Below are 14,781 nucleotides of genomic sequence, written 5' to 3'. Positions count from 1 at the left end.
GGAGGGAGGGAGGGAGGGAGGGGAGAAGGAAGGAAGGAAGGAAGGAAAGAAGGAAGGGAGGGAGGGAGGGAGGGAGGAAAGAAGGAAGAAGGAAGAAGGAAGAAAGGTCGGTCATAGTGTGTACAACTTTTGGCTTTGTTTCATAGTTTCTTTCTCTGTCTCTGTCTCTCTCTGTTTCTCTCTCTGCCTCCCCACCTCGGTTTCTGTCTCTCTGTCTGTCTCTGTCTCTTTCTGTCTCTCTGTTTGCCCTTGGCCTCTGCCTATGTTGGCTATGCTCCCTTGTGATGGTGCTAGGTGTTATTCCACTGAGAGATTCTCACAGGCACCCATTAACTCAAAATGTTCAGCCTACCTGTTGCTAGGGCTCCTCTGACCCTAGCTGCCTGTGATATTTCCAAGCAGGCATATTCTTCCCCATAAGTCTGTTGCTCTATCCCGAGATATTGTAAGTTCCATAGTGGCTTATGCTTGGTAAGTAACGTGGGCTAGAGGCATGTCCCCAGTGGATGTTTTCCTGAATGCGCCATGACACTGCCATCAAGGGACATGGCAGTTGCCACCACAAAATGACTTGAGTGGTGTGCCTGACCCCAGTTCTTCTAAGTATAGAGGACACTAGTGATCACCATGTGATTCAAGAACCTTGTGTGAGGCTAGGACCAGCAGACAGCAAAGGGCAGAAGGAGCGAATCCCGGCAGGATAGGTCAGTACAAGGGCTGAGGTTCCAAGCTCACACCCATTGTCCTATAGGACTTCAAATCAAAAAAAATGAATTAAAACATTATCAAATATTTCAAAATGATACCATAGGACATTCAGCTCAGGGCAAGGGCCTGAATATGAAGACCCTGGCACCTGCTCTGGTCACAGGGCCAAGAAGTCAGCTCTGGCCTATGCAGAAGTAAAGAACTGTAAATAAGACACCTGAGCCCAAGGTGCTTTTATAGAGAGAACGCAATATATATAATAAATTACTTATTTGGAACAGACTCAAGTCAGTATGTTACGTTTATGAAGTCATACATGATTAAATGCTACATTTAGCTTTTGATTTAGCAAAAATGTGTAGCTGGAGCAGGGGAGGGGCAGACGACCACTCGGTCCGTGACGCAGGAATCTCGGTGCATGGGCTTTTCTCCGAGTGCAAGGCACATGGAAATGAATGCATTGGGGGAAGTGACAGAGTCAGCGGCTGGTGGGAAAGCCAAAGGGCTGGAGGGAAGTCAGTTTGTTTCAGTTGAAAAAGTGGGTCAGAAATAGAGAGGGAGGAGCAGGCCAGGCTGTGTGTGTGTGTGGGTGGACTGGCTGTGCGTGTGGGTGGACTGGCGAGGGTCAAGTAGGAGTACCTGGCCACCTGGCCAGAGGGAGAAAGGAAGCCGGGATTGGAATTACAGAGGGTTAGAGCAAGAACCCATCCCAGAGGGGAAAGGGAGTTCTTGGAGGAAGCAGAGGAAACGGCTCATTCCTTCAAGCTCATTCCTAAGTGGGTGGATCTGGGCTGCACAAGCCATTAAACCCCTACCCTGCTGCTCTGGCTGCGGCCTGAGCTGAGAGAGCAGGCTTGCCATGTTCTGGTTCTGGCTGTTGGTAACCTAACCCATTTCATTTAGAGTGATTTTCAGCAATTTTTCCCCCAAACGAGAGGACATTTGGCAAGTTGCTCAAGCTCCTCATCCAGGTCAGGGGTCTTGTGATCTGTTAGCAGGGGACAGTAGGGGACAGCTCTTGGGTCAGAAGCTTTTATTGACTTGTCACATCCTCCTCCAGGCCCGGCTTCAAAACCTAACCAGAGACACTGATCGGGCCTGCTCAGCCATCCTGCCACCTCCTGCATTCATTGGAACCTAAATGCAGATCGATATTATCAGTAGGTCTGAATGGTTCTGCAAAGCAGCAGAGAGAACCGTGTGCATGGGGTGGTGGGAGCACAGAAGAGGGACCACATTTAGCCATCAAGCCGCTCTTGTAAATATTTGCCAATGCCCCTTCAGTGCTCAAAAGCCTGGGACAGGATCATGTGGGGATTTGCTTAGAAGAAGTAGAAACAAAATTGACCTCATGATTCGAGGCAGCCGTAAAAAAGGAAACTGTGTGCGTATGGGCAGAAGACCAGAAAAGGGGAAAAAAATCGTTCAAAGTTTAATAAACACAAAAGAGAATAAAAAGAAATCTGCAAAGCACTTATTTACAAACTTGATAAAGGAGAAGATTATGGTGGAGGGGTGTGAAAGACGGCTGTTTGTGGAAGTCGAAATTGTTCCGGAGGGGCTCCATGGAAAGAAAAAGAGGAAAAGGAGGAGATGTTTACTCTGGCTAATGACAGGAAACACACAAAACTGGCCTTGCTCTTCCAGGACGTGCTTTCAAAGGATGTTTGAAGCCTCTGCTGTCTAACGCAGAGGATAAGTGAAGATGAATGTGGCCATGACTCCTGTGGACAGTTCTGGCCAAGAGGGTGTGGAAAGCCAGAGAGCCTGGCCTGAGCTCTGCCCGCCCGGCGTGCTGTGCCAGCACAACTGACCTGTTTTCAGCTGCACTGCTTAGCATAGGACCAGGAGTCATGACTCCTGGGATGGGTATATTCCAAGCAGAGAAAAGCCGGTGTTTTCTCGGTGGCTGCCTTGTGGAATTGTGATGCTCAGAGGCTCCAAGGACTCTTCGGGTGCTCTGAAGGCTTCACACAAGGCTGTCCCACCAAGAGCCAGCACAGTGAATCCTTTCTTTTCTCCACAATCTGTTTATTTTAGATGTGTTGGGGTTGTTTGTTTGTTTGTTTATGAGAGTTCTGAGAGTTCTGGTTTGTGAGCTCACGAAGCCTGAACTCACAAGGCAATTGACTTGGAAGTCCATGAGCCTGCATTCGCAGAGTCTTGAGGATATGGGGAGAGATAAGAAAGGGCACACGTGCTGCCAAGCCTGCAGAGCTCCTAAAGGTGAGGAAATCTGCGTAGTTTCTCACACTCCAGTAACATTACCAAGGCATGGATTTCCCAGGAAATCGTGAGGGCTATTTATGTCTGATCAGCAAGATGACTTGTTTAATAAGTTAGTATTGCCAATAACCAGATATCTGACTCTTTCGAGACACTCATTGATAATCAACTAGGCAAACAAGAAATCTTTGGCGAAATCCTTATTATATTCAGAATCCTGCCCCATGGGGAGGAGGAAGAAATTCCTTGCAAGTAGTCTCTATTTTCCAGATTTTAGAATTTTTTACAGGAAAAAACAAAGTGAAAAAACACAATGCAGAAACAATCATAGTGTTTAAAGAGAAGCATAACCGTGGATGATCATGTTGTAATGAGGTCATGTGAATGTAAGTATAAGAAGTAGAGTGTCCAGATCAGCTAGAACATTCTAGAATGGAGAAGGTATATTTACAGGGGAGAATTGGATGATTATAGAAGCATACTTAAAAGCCAGTGTTCTGTTGGCCCAGCGTTGGAGCTCAATAAATGTTGGAAGTGAAATCAAAGAGACAGGACAGCCTGCTTGGGTCTTAGGGTAATGTCATGCCCATATTCAGAGGCAAGGACAGTTGCTAGAAAATTGCAGAAGATTCTAACCAACGTGTGGTCTTGAACTTGTCATGTAACATCACATATGTTGTCTTCCATGAGGCTCCAAAGTAAGGGAATTGGTGCTTTATTCTTCCCCTTTCGTAGCTAGGACCACCTTTTACCTATAGATGAAGTTACCTTCCGCCAAGAATTTGGAGGCTGGCCCAGGTGTAGGTAGTTCGGGGGTCTGCTCTTGTTTTATTCAGATTTTCTTATCATGACTTAGTCTTGTGTGTGAATACCCAGACTTTAAAAGTTAAAAAAAAAAAAAAAAAAAAAAAAAAAAAAAAAAAAAAAAAAAAAAAAAAGACCCAGTCCATGAGCCTGAATAGGAGTAGGGTAGCTGGGTGCCAAACTTTCAAGGAAAAGCCACATGGGGAGAAAGAAACCTCGCCATTGAGGAGCTATTTTCTTGGCATATCTGATTAAAGTGTATGCAAGCCCAGCAGCTCTCTCCAGCCATCAACTGTCACGAACTTGTTCCAATTCGTAACCATCTGGGGTTTTCCACTGGTCTGTCAGCCTTCAAAAGACTGGGTTAACTGCTTGCATTCAGACGTGGTGGTTGGAAATGGTTTGTTAATCGTTCTTAATCTGCTTCTCCTGGAACCAAACACACATGTTGATTTTAGTTTGTTCCTGGTTAAATTGCTAATGGTATTAAATTGGTCATTGGAAACCAAACTCTGTAGCCATTTCCCCTTATGGCTCCTTGGGATTATCTCACACTGTGGTCTTTCTTGAGAGCATGATGGATTGAATCTTTCTCAACGGCTGCGTTAACTCTTTACAGATGCCATCCCGCCCACTTTCTACAGACCCTACTTCAGAATCGTCCGCTTTGATGTCTCAACAATGGAGAAAAATGCTTCGAATCTGGTGAAGGCAGAGTTCAGGGTCTTCCGCTTGCAGAACCCCAAAGCCAGAGTGGCCGAACAGCGGATTGAACTATACCAGGTAACCTGTGCTCTGGCTGTGTTAGTGGGTGAGACACTTTCTGCTCGTAGGATTTTCTTCCATACGCTTCTGTGATGTGATGCTTTGTTGATACTCTCACCAAAACAGCTAAAACAGCTGCTCCCTCTTCACTCGGCAAGGCAGAGACATAGAATGGAGTACCAACACTGCACACCCTGGAGCACTCACCTTAGGAGACTCTAGTGCACAGGTCAGGCCTGTGACCTGGAAAGCCAGATCACATGGACCACCCCAGGCAGGGAAGCTGAATGGGGTCTCCTTTCTCCTTTACCCTCCTTTCCTTTTCCTCATCTCTTTTCTCTCTAGCTCACTTCCTGTTTCCTATAACCCGTCTTGTCTCTGCTTCCCATTTTTTCCCCTCTCCCACAGTCAATCCTTCAATGTACTGGCCTCTAGCCTACATGTGTAGATTCTGTTCTACGTTGTGTCAGTTGCCCTGACATCTCCTGACATCACATCTTGTCAGTAGAGCTGCTAGGTGCTGTCTAAAATATAGGTGAATAGTGGGGTCCCTGAGATTTCAGACATAGACTCTGAATCAAGGGACTCAGGGCAAGCTTGTGGGTCTGAGGTTTGAATCATAGGATCTATGCGAAATGCAGACACTCCTTTTCTACCTGTTCCATTTTAAAGAGGTCCCCCGTTGGTGTACATTTTATACTAGTTTATTGTGTTCTTATATCTCTACCTCCCTTCCAACTCTTATTCCTCCCTAATCCCTCCCAACACCCCAACACTATGTAGGAAAGAAAAAAGGTTAGAAGGGAAGGAGGGTGTAGACCTCATTAGGCTACTTCTAGCTGATTGAGGACATAGAGTTCCTTGGGGCAAGGCCAGTCTTTATCATCAGAATATCTAGCAAACCAGCAAACCAGCAATAGCAAATGCAGCAACAGGGACCAGCAGGGACCAGCAGCATGGAGGGGGAGCAGGGATAGGGATAAGGGGTAGGGTGGGGTGGGGAATGGGAGCAGCAGTGGGAAACTACAGCTGCCCCTCCTTCTTGGGTCTCTCCCCTTTATACCCTCTCCCCTCCACAATCCCCAGAATTAAACTATGTGCAGCTGGCAAAAAATCACACCCCTGCTAGTGCATGAGGCAAATCACAATCACCTGCTGTGAAGCAGCCTAGTATCCTACACCTGGGATTAAAACAAGAACATAAAACTCACATAACTGAGTTTTCTAAGAAACAAAAATTTCACCACAGTCTTCAGGTAATCTGTGTGTACCATGAAGCTGTTCTTTAAAACCCTACAACTGGTGAGGAAGGCAGATATACAAACCCAGAGCTTAAATGTCATCATGTCTTGAGAACAGTATATGCATGGGTAGAAAGCAGAGACTGGGAGCTCTCATCAAGGCATCAGTGCTCAAATGAGGCTTCCAAAAAACATCTTAAAGTATATTAAAACAAGGTGAGGGGTCATTCTGAGCAGAAACAGCAGTGTGGTGACAGGCATTCCAATACGTTGTACGTATTTATTTGTTTGTTTGTTTGTTTGTTTGTTTATTCAGTGTTGGGAATCAGGCTCAGTGCCTTGTGTATGTGGGGCAAGCACTCTACCACTGAGCTAAACCATAAGCTCCCAACATCCAAGTCTTTATGGGCTTATTGTATGTACCCAGAATAAAGTGTTCCATGACTGGAAGTAAGAAAAAAAACAGGAGAAGGTGACCTTCAGGCAGAGTGGAACAGAAAGAGGCTTAAGGAGACTGAGAGAAGATTCCTGGTTCAGGCAGTGTGGTTCACAGGTAGGCTTATTTGAAGAGAAAAAATACAATTGGTGTTTATATGTAGAAAACTCATTGTTCTGGGTTTTAATTATTTGAAAAGTTGGATGATCAAGATTAGGATTTTCCTCATTCATTATGAAAATGGGAAATTACAATGTACCTGCTATATGTGAGTTCATGAGAATATATGAATAACTATTAAATAGAAGTTACTTGGAGAGTGTATGCATGTCCTTGTCCATCATTCATTTGGATTATGAGTTGGTTAAGAACATAAGTGAGAAGCATGGACTTAGACAAGGGAGAACATGGAAGATGCCCCAGCAGCAATGATGTCCCCTTGGACTTGAGATTTTTACCAGTATAATGGAGTGATGCTGGCCAGAAAACCCAGCCATGGAAGGAAGGTCCAAAGAGGACCATTTCCTTGATACCAACCCCTATAAAATCCACCTATAGTTTACCCCTTTCACTCCTGAGCTGTGCTCTGATGTCTGCTTCTGATCCCTTTATTGGAAGCTCCATTTTTCCTTGCCATTCGTTTGTCAGCTTACCACTGGGGTGGAGATGGTGGTACTGTTTTTGGAGCCTTTGGTTGTATAATTTTTAGCCCAGCACAGAAATATGTGCTTATGATAACGGTCTTGAATTGCAGGGGCTAAGTAACAAGAACAGAATTGAACACCTGTAATAGATTTATGAGTTTTGTATCCAAACTCATTGAAAATATTTCATTAGAAAAAAAAAGCCAAAATAAATGGTTTTGTTCTTAAATGGGAAGATCATAAATTATTTGGAGCAAGTGCTGGATGCTCTCTGATTGCACGTCTTCTCATATTACGCTCTCTAGAGGACGACTCTGAGTCAGTCAGATTGATGTATGAAAAATACATTGATAATTCTCACGGCACTCTGTATGTGTATGTGTGTGTCTATGTGCATGCACCACTGTGAACTTAGCATGAGAGTGGTCCTCCCCATTGTAATCCATTAGAACCTTAATAGGGGCTGGAGAAATGGCTCAGTGGTTAAGAACCCTGACTGTTTTTCCGAAGGTTCTGAGTTCAAATCCCAACAACCACATGGAGGCTCACAACCATTCGTAATGAGATCTGATGCCCTCTTCTGGAGTGTCTGAAGACAGCTACAGTGTACTTACATATAATAAATAAATAAATAAATCTTTTTTTAAAAAGAAAAAAAGAACCTTAACAGGAGGAAATCCAAGTTGCCCTCTTACTTCCCACTCTCCCCAACTTCCTTCCCTCCCCATTAAACCTGGTCTCTAAAGAGTCCAGCTGAAGGAAAGCAGACACAGTGGCCTGATACAACAGCTCATTAAACAGCAGTGCATAGATCCTCTCTGTCCATTTCATATTTTAGTTTGAGCTGCATAAGTATTAAACATTTAGACTTAAAGATGAAGTGGAGAACTGGTGTTTGTGGAGCAAAATAGTTAAACTGTTTTAGGAGGGAGAACAAATCATCACCCACGTAAGCAGATGGCCTGCATAGTTCATCTGGGCAGGAATCTGAAATGTGCATCCGAGGCTCTAGAGTGTAAGGATGACCGTGGATGGGCTGGACCTTCACTTGGAGAGATCTGAAAGATGTGAAAGGATGTGAAAGGATGGGTGCCTAGCTACTGTGGGGGAAACAGTGCTAATGGAGTTAATGAAAACTGCCACGCTCTCTTCCACCCACACCTAGTGTGTGTGTGTGTGTGTGTGTGTGTGTGTGTGTGTCTGTGTGTGTGTGCGTGTGTGTGCGTGTGTGTGTGTGTGTGTGTGTGTGTGTGTGTGTGAGAGAGAGAGAGAGAGAGAGAGAGAGAGAGAGAGAGAGAGAACTCTCAACTTTCATTTCTCATATTGCCCAAGAGGATATAAAATAAAAAGAGGTCAGCCAGAAAACCTGACTGTCTGTTAAATTAGACTTGCAAAGTATGCTACTGAAAAAAAAAAAAGTTATACTGTGCTCCCGTTGTATGGAATTTTACAACACACAATCCCCTTAAGACTGATCTCACCTCTGGCGCCACATCGGAGACATACACAGCATAGTAACCATTTCAGCCACCCTCCAAAACAAACAAACAAACAAAACAGCCACGATGCATTAAAAAACACTCTGTACAGGAGGCCATTGATATCTCAGGGCCTTAATGTGATCAAATGACTTGCCTGCCTCAGAAGGAGGTTCAATTGTTAGGGTTTCCATTAAGTCATGAGGCTACCCTGAGTCGGCTAGCCTTGCCAGCAGATGGGACCCAGAAAGTCACACAGACAGCAGTCCTTCTTGTCCACACTTTAAAAAACAAACAAACAAACAAACAAAAAAACCCAATCGTTCGATAGTAACTAATAGAGCTAGTATTCCTGTTTTTATAATATAACCCAGAAACAATAGAACAATGTTGATAGTTATTACTAACTCACACATATGTACTATGCACTGTGTGATGCTGTAAGTGCTCTCTCTGTCTCTCTCTGTTTCTGTCTCTGTCTCTGTGTGTGTGTGTGAGTGTGTGTGTGTGTGTGTGTGTGTGTGTGTGTATGTGAAAAGAGCCATTCACCCTTTACAAAAACCTTACAAGGTAGGTACTGCCATCCCCTGTATGTTATAAACAAGGATTCCAGAGCCTGATGAACTTCAGTGAATTTGTTGGCCACTGGACTAGAGGAGGGCTATATCTGGATTCCACCCCAGGCTGTCTGGCTCTGGGAGCCATATTCTCGACCTCTTCACCATATCTGCAGAAAGCATACGGCCGTGGTGTTGGAACCATGTGTGTTGAAGGTATAGCTTTGGCCTTCTGCAAGTTGGTGTGATCCAAATACAAGCACTTTCCTTGTCAGAGATGTGTCAGGTGCCGAGTTCATTCGTGGAAACTTCCTGGGCAGGCTCTGTCTCCAGCAATTACCACTGTGATTTCCCAAGCATTCTTTTGAACTTTTGTAGAACAATATTTCTAATTTACAGTCTGGCTCCCAAATGTTATAAACAAAGCTTGAGCTCTGTAGCCCCTATCGTGCAGGGTCTGATTCCTGCCTGCTGCCCCATGAGTTGCCTCAGGGCTTACATAGAGAACATTTCCCACACCCTCTGAGCACCAGCCCTTTGCAGTAGAGGAGAAAAGGAGCTTGGTAACCAGCCATCCCTTGGCTTTCTTTTGATCCCTACCTTTTTCCGTATTGGCTTTTTGGCCCAGCAAATGTCTCCTCTCTCAGCCTCTACATCATGAACTGGAGCGAAAGGTTTTCTTGAATGGGTCTCTGAGGCAATGTGCCTTCCAAGAGTTGCATATCAAAAGCAGAGGTGGACTAGTATCTGGATCTACTGGTCACCTAGAGGAGGTACTTCTTCTACAACTGGCTTGTGGTTAGGAAATGACTTACAGTGCTGTCTGTTCTCTCTGGTTGGACTTGGTCTGACCTGTTTCCTGCTATGAATAGAGCAGAGCAGAGGGCTTAATGCCATTTTAGGGCTTGTGTGTTTGCTTGATTAAATCTCTAAGGATAGTGAGTGGACAAGGAGAATTACTGTAAAGCAGTTAAATCAATGGGTACAACCCTTTACTTTGACCCCTGTCCCTTACTAGTATTTCCTGGTCCATTATCAAAGAAATTTGCTATTGCGAATTGATTTTTAATTTTTTAATTTGTGTGTGTATGGTGCCACACATGCCCCGTGCCCACTGAGGCCAGACCGGGTACATCAGATTCCCCAGAACTGGAATTACAAATGGTTGTTAACCTCCCAGTGTACACATTGGGAATGGGTTCCCTGGAAGAGACCCTAACCACAGAGCTATCCCTCCAACCCCCTCTGAAGTGACTTTCAATAATGTTCTTCTTATCCTGCTGCAAATGTTTAGTCTCTCAACTCCCCTATAACCTCCTTGGGGTCAAAGTCTCTCCCAAGGGAGAAAACATGCTTGTTTTATGACTCTGGCATTTTGATAAAGTTCAAAATAGCTTTTGATAGAACTTTTGCTCTAGAAGTAGGCTTAGAACACAGCTCTTAAGGATCCCCCTTAAGGACAGATCTAGATATGTGAAAGGTAGTCTCTCAGTTAGGATTTTATTGCTGTGGAGAGACACCATGAACAAGGCAACTCTTATAAAGTGAGCTGGCTTACAGTTTCAGAGGTTCAGTCCATTATCATCATGGTGTGAAGCAGAGAAGCAGGCAGGCAGACGTGGTGCTGGAGGAGGAGCTGAGAGTTCTGCATCTTGACCGGAAGGCAGTAAAGAGAAGACTATCCCTCTGCAGAAAGAGGCCCTCCTTCATCTTGAGTGGACTTGAGCACTAGGAGTCCTCAAAACCCACACCCACAGCGACATGTTTCCTCTAATAAGACCGCACCTATTCTAACAAGGACACACCTTCTAATAGTGTCACTTTCTGTGTGTCAAACATTCAAACACATGAGACTATGGGGGGCCAAACCTATTCAAACCACTACAGGTGGTATTGATATATATATATTTTAAACTGCTGTGCTAGTGGAGGGTTTAGACAATGGGGTAAATGGTTCTAGTTTTCAATTAAATAGGAAGTCGGGCCCCTTCAGCCTTCTGTGGCCGTGCTAGTGTGAAAAGTGCTGCTTTCTGATTTAGACTATTATATGGCTCCCAAATGCTGGTCCCTTGTCTATCACATACTCTCTACACATTCCCTGCTAAGGCTTGCATTTACTCTTCTGTCTACCCACAATGTACTTCTGGAGCTGCCCATGTGCCTGTCTTCCACCTGTAACTTGCTGGTAACTTTGTGCCCTACCCTGTCTGTCACCTCAGGGTCTACTTTCCAATAGCGCCACCTCTGCCCTCAGCTCTTCTTTTCTCCTTGATGATGTTCTTCATCATCAAATGCCCTTGATTGTGCACTCAGTCCATCTTCATGCTGCTTTTCCCTTGCCCCAATACCCTTGCCTGCACAATATCTGCTTAGTAGATGCTTTTGAATGAAGTCAAGAAAAAATTTCACAAGAACACTGTTAAAATAAATGGCTGACATCCCAAGTGCTTCTTTAAGAACTGTCACTTCTTCAGCTCTGGGAAACATACTACATTGATTTTTAAAGATCTCTCTCCAAATATTGATAGAGAAAGGAATGTACTTACCTACCCATTTTATGTTGTTTATTAAGAAGCTGGCATCCTACATAATAAAAATGTAAGTTTTTAAAAACTAAGATTCTATAACAAGTTAATGAAATAGGTACTCTTGAGTTTAGGCATGGCTTGTCTCTTAATGACACATGTATTCAAGGTATGACCTCCAATGGGAGGGTGTAGTCAAATGGTAGAGCATTGAAGAAGTGAGGCATGATGGGAAATTAGTGCCTTGAAGGAAGCGCCTTGACAGTGGTTGATTTCTGTGTTGTGGTGGGAATTAGGTCTAGTGAGACTGAGTTGTTCTTTCTCCCAAAGTGGCTTGTTATATTGAGGGTCCAAAAGGTACCTCAATTTCCTCTAAAAAGGCAGACTCTCTGACTTTGTCCAAAATTGAGTCTAGGCTCAATTCAAGCGGGACCATATAGAGAAGGATTTCTGGTGGTTGGATAAAAGCCAGCATTCCTCAAGAATGTGAGAAAGGAATTGCCATCTAATACAGGGAGTCATTTCCCTTGCTTCTGCAGAAGGGACATATGGCTCTCCACTGACGTATACCTGTAATACCTATTAGCACATCCAAGCCCCTCAGTCCCTATTCATACTTACATACATACTTACCAAAGCACCCATGTTAGCCTCCTGGCCCTTCTCACCTCCCCCACCTTTCTCTATTCGTCTCTTTCTTGATATTCTCTCTCTCTCTCTCTCTCTCTCTCTCTCTCTCTCTCTCTATTTTTTGCTATACATCGTTCCTCTGTAGCCCTCTTCACCATCTCCAGTCCGTTCCTCATTTTCTAGGCTCTGAACTCTTACAGATGTCTCCGTCTCTCTGTCTCTCTCCCATGATAAAAACCTTCCCCTCGGTCATGGAACAGGCATTTCAGTGTTTTCTTTACTGTGTCCCTTGCATGCACCATGAGCAAGGCTATGTTGGGCTCTCTCTGCTTACTCATGCCACTCTGGCACACACTCTCATCATGCTGTGATATAACTCACATGCCCTTACTTCCATCCCCCTAAACTGTGAGCCAGATAATCTTCTTTTCTCTACAAAGTACACAGCCTCAGGTATTTTGTCATTATGGCAGGGAGCAAACTAAGACGATAACCCCTAAGCTCTCTATGTTTTTAAGAAACAAACAGAAAAGACCTATTATTGACTTGTTTAAGCTTATTACTGTATAGCCCCTCTCACTAATAAAAACACTCAGCTGAATATAAAGATATACACATATTATAATTCATGTGAAGTGTAAGTACTGGGCAGTAGAAAAGAAGGTATTAGAAATGTGTTCTTCAAGCCCATGTGTGTTCATGTCAGCTCAGAGAATTGAAAGAGGAAATCAGAGAAGAAAATCAGAAGAAAGCCCCAGGCAGTCAGTCCATGGGCCTATCTCAGAATCAACCCCATCTGTGGCAAGAGACAACTGTATCACTGGCGCAGTGCATAGTCCTAGCCTGGGTGGTACAGCCACCAAGGAGTGAGGGAGTTTAGCCGGCAAAAAGATACCATGTCCTCGAACCACTGAGTGCTATGCTGCATGGTCTCCCTCCTGCACTGATGTGATTCAGTCTGGTAGAATCCCGTCTCAAGCTGTGAGAGGGGTCGGCGATGACCTCTCATGTTCCTCTGAGCTGCGGCATGTAGATTTCAAGTGACAAAGGTCTCTTTCATCCCTTAGACCTGGAGAAGTGAATTTACTTGTTTATGCCATATGCAGTCACCATTGGCATGAAGGCCCATCTGTAGAGAAAGAAGGAAAGAAAAGGGAACAATAGAGAATTGTAAGGTGTTTCCATCACAGAGTGATGTGGAGTGGTGTGTGTGTGTGTGTGTGTGTGTGTGTGTGTGTGTGTGTGTTCTTCTTGATCATGGGTGCACACATGATTATGCATATCATAGGTGTCTATGAAGTATTAAGCTATATACTGTAAAGAGAAAACATGCATGAGTGTTTCAGGCTGACTTTGCTAGTTGTCCTTGCTAGGCATAAATTACTTGGGACTTCTTGGAAGGGTACAATTACAAAGGAGCCATGACAATTACAGGACATGGCCTTAGCAGAAGTAGTAAGTATTAGGCTGGCTAAGCCACCTCTGAAGGTAATAATGCCAGTCTTGATTTTTGAAGCACCCCTAACGTGGCCAAGTATGACAAGGAAAAAAGTTACAGTTCTGCCTCTGGAAAAACATCATTTCACCTAGCTCTGATTCTCTAGAACGTTCCACTTTCCTTCACTTGGCAATTTTCTTTTCTGCTCCCTGTACCCCCTGATTCTGTTGGTATAATCCCGTATCCTGTTACAGACCCTAATGATTCCATTCTCAGTACATGTGTAAGCTCTGTGGTTGCTGTGTGGGTATGTATAAAGTCCCAGGGGGGTTTCACTTGTCACTATCAAAGACTGATAGTTCAGGGACTTACCTGTCACTTGAGGTGTGCTTCTAGGTTTGTTAGTGATAAGAATTTACCAGGACAGGGCTGTATAAGGTGCCAGGGGAAGATTGTGTGGGGCAATAGGGAAGTGTTGGAAAGAACATTCCTTGCCCTGAAGGATATTTCTGCTAGGTCACACATTACAAACTTCCTTCATGGCATGGCGTGTGAGCACTGTCACCAGCTGGGTTTGTTTTCCCTCTCTGGAGGTATATTGAAGTACTAATTCCTAAAATATGATCTCCTTTGCGATTAAGCTCACTGCAGAGATAATTAGCTCAAATGGGACCATACTGGAGGAGGACAGCCTCATAATAGCCGGCTGGCTGACAAATGTCCACAACAAGAGGACCCCATGAAATCAGAGATGCACCAGAAGAGTGACATCTCGTGACATTTTAACTAATACAGAACTTGGTTTTGAAAACCCACAGGTTTAGAGAGTGAGAGGTTGGGTGTGCCTGACTCCAAAGCTCTTCGCACTTTTCCCAGCACTGATGATCTTCAAGGGCACTTTGCATGGATCAGACGAGTCTCCTGTGAACCCCAAGGGCCATGGAGTAGGCGGTCCTCTCACCCAGGTGAATGAGACTCCTCACCTAACAGGCCCTGCAGCTCCTTCATTGAAATTCCACTTTCTCTGCTGTAGGTAGTGCATCATAAAGTGTGACTTGGAGACAGCCAGCCAGGATGGAAGTAACTGCACCAGTAATGGGCCCTTAGTTTGGACACCAACATGATGAAGACATTGAAAAGCAGTAGCAGATGTGATGTCAAGGCAAAGATGATAGATAGATAGATAGATAGATAGATAGATAGATAGATAGGTAGATAGATAGATAGATAGATAGGTAGATAGATAGATAGATAGATAGATAGATAGATAGATAGATAGATAGATAGATAGGTAGATAGATAGATAGATAGGTAGATAGATAGATAGAT

The 14,781-nt window shown here is 44.3% G+C and overlaps 1 protein-coding gene across 2 annotated transcripts in view; it reads left to right on the top strand.

Annotated features, from left to right (window-relative positions):
* The window catches only part of Tgfb2 (transforming growth factor beta 2), an 81,638-nt gene that overhangs the window by 50,005 nt on the left and 16,852 nt on the right, over window positions 1–14,781 (top strand). For both annotated transcript variants that reach the window (XM_021198024.2, XM_021198025.2), the window contains one exon: window positions 4,358–4,521. In XM_021198024.2, the coding sequence (XP_021053683.1) occupies window positions 4,358–4,521 (164 nt within the window). The remainder of the gene's footprint in view (window positions 1–4,357; window positions 4,522–14,781) is intronic.

The sequence above is a fragment of the Mus pahari genome, chromosome 5 (assembly GCF_900095145.1).
Source record: "Mus pahari chromosome 5, PAHARI_EIJ_v1.1, whole genome shotgun sequence".
NCBI lineage: Eukaryota > Metazoa > Chordata > Mammalia > Rodentia > Muridae > Mus > Mus pahari.
This window is presented reverse-complemented; position numbering and strand designations above follow the sequence as displayed.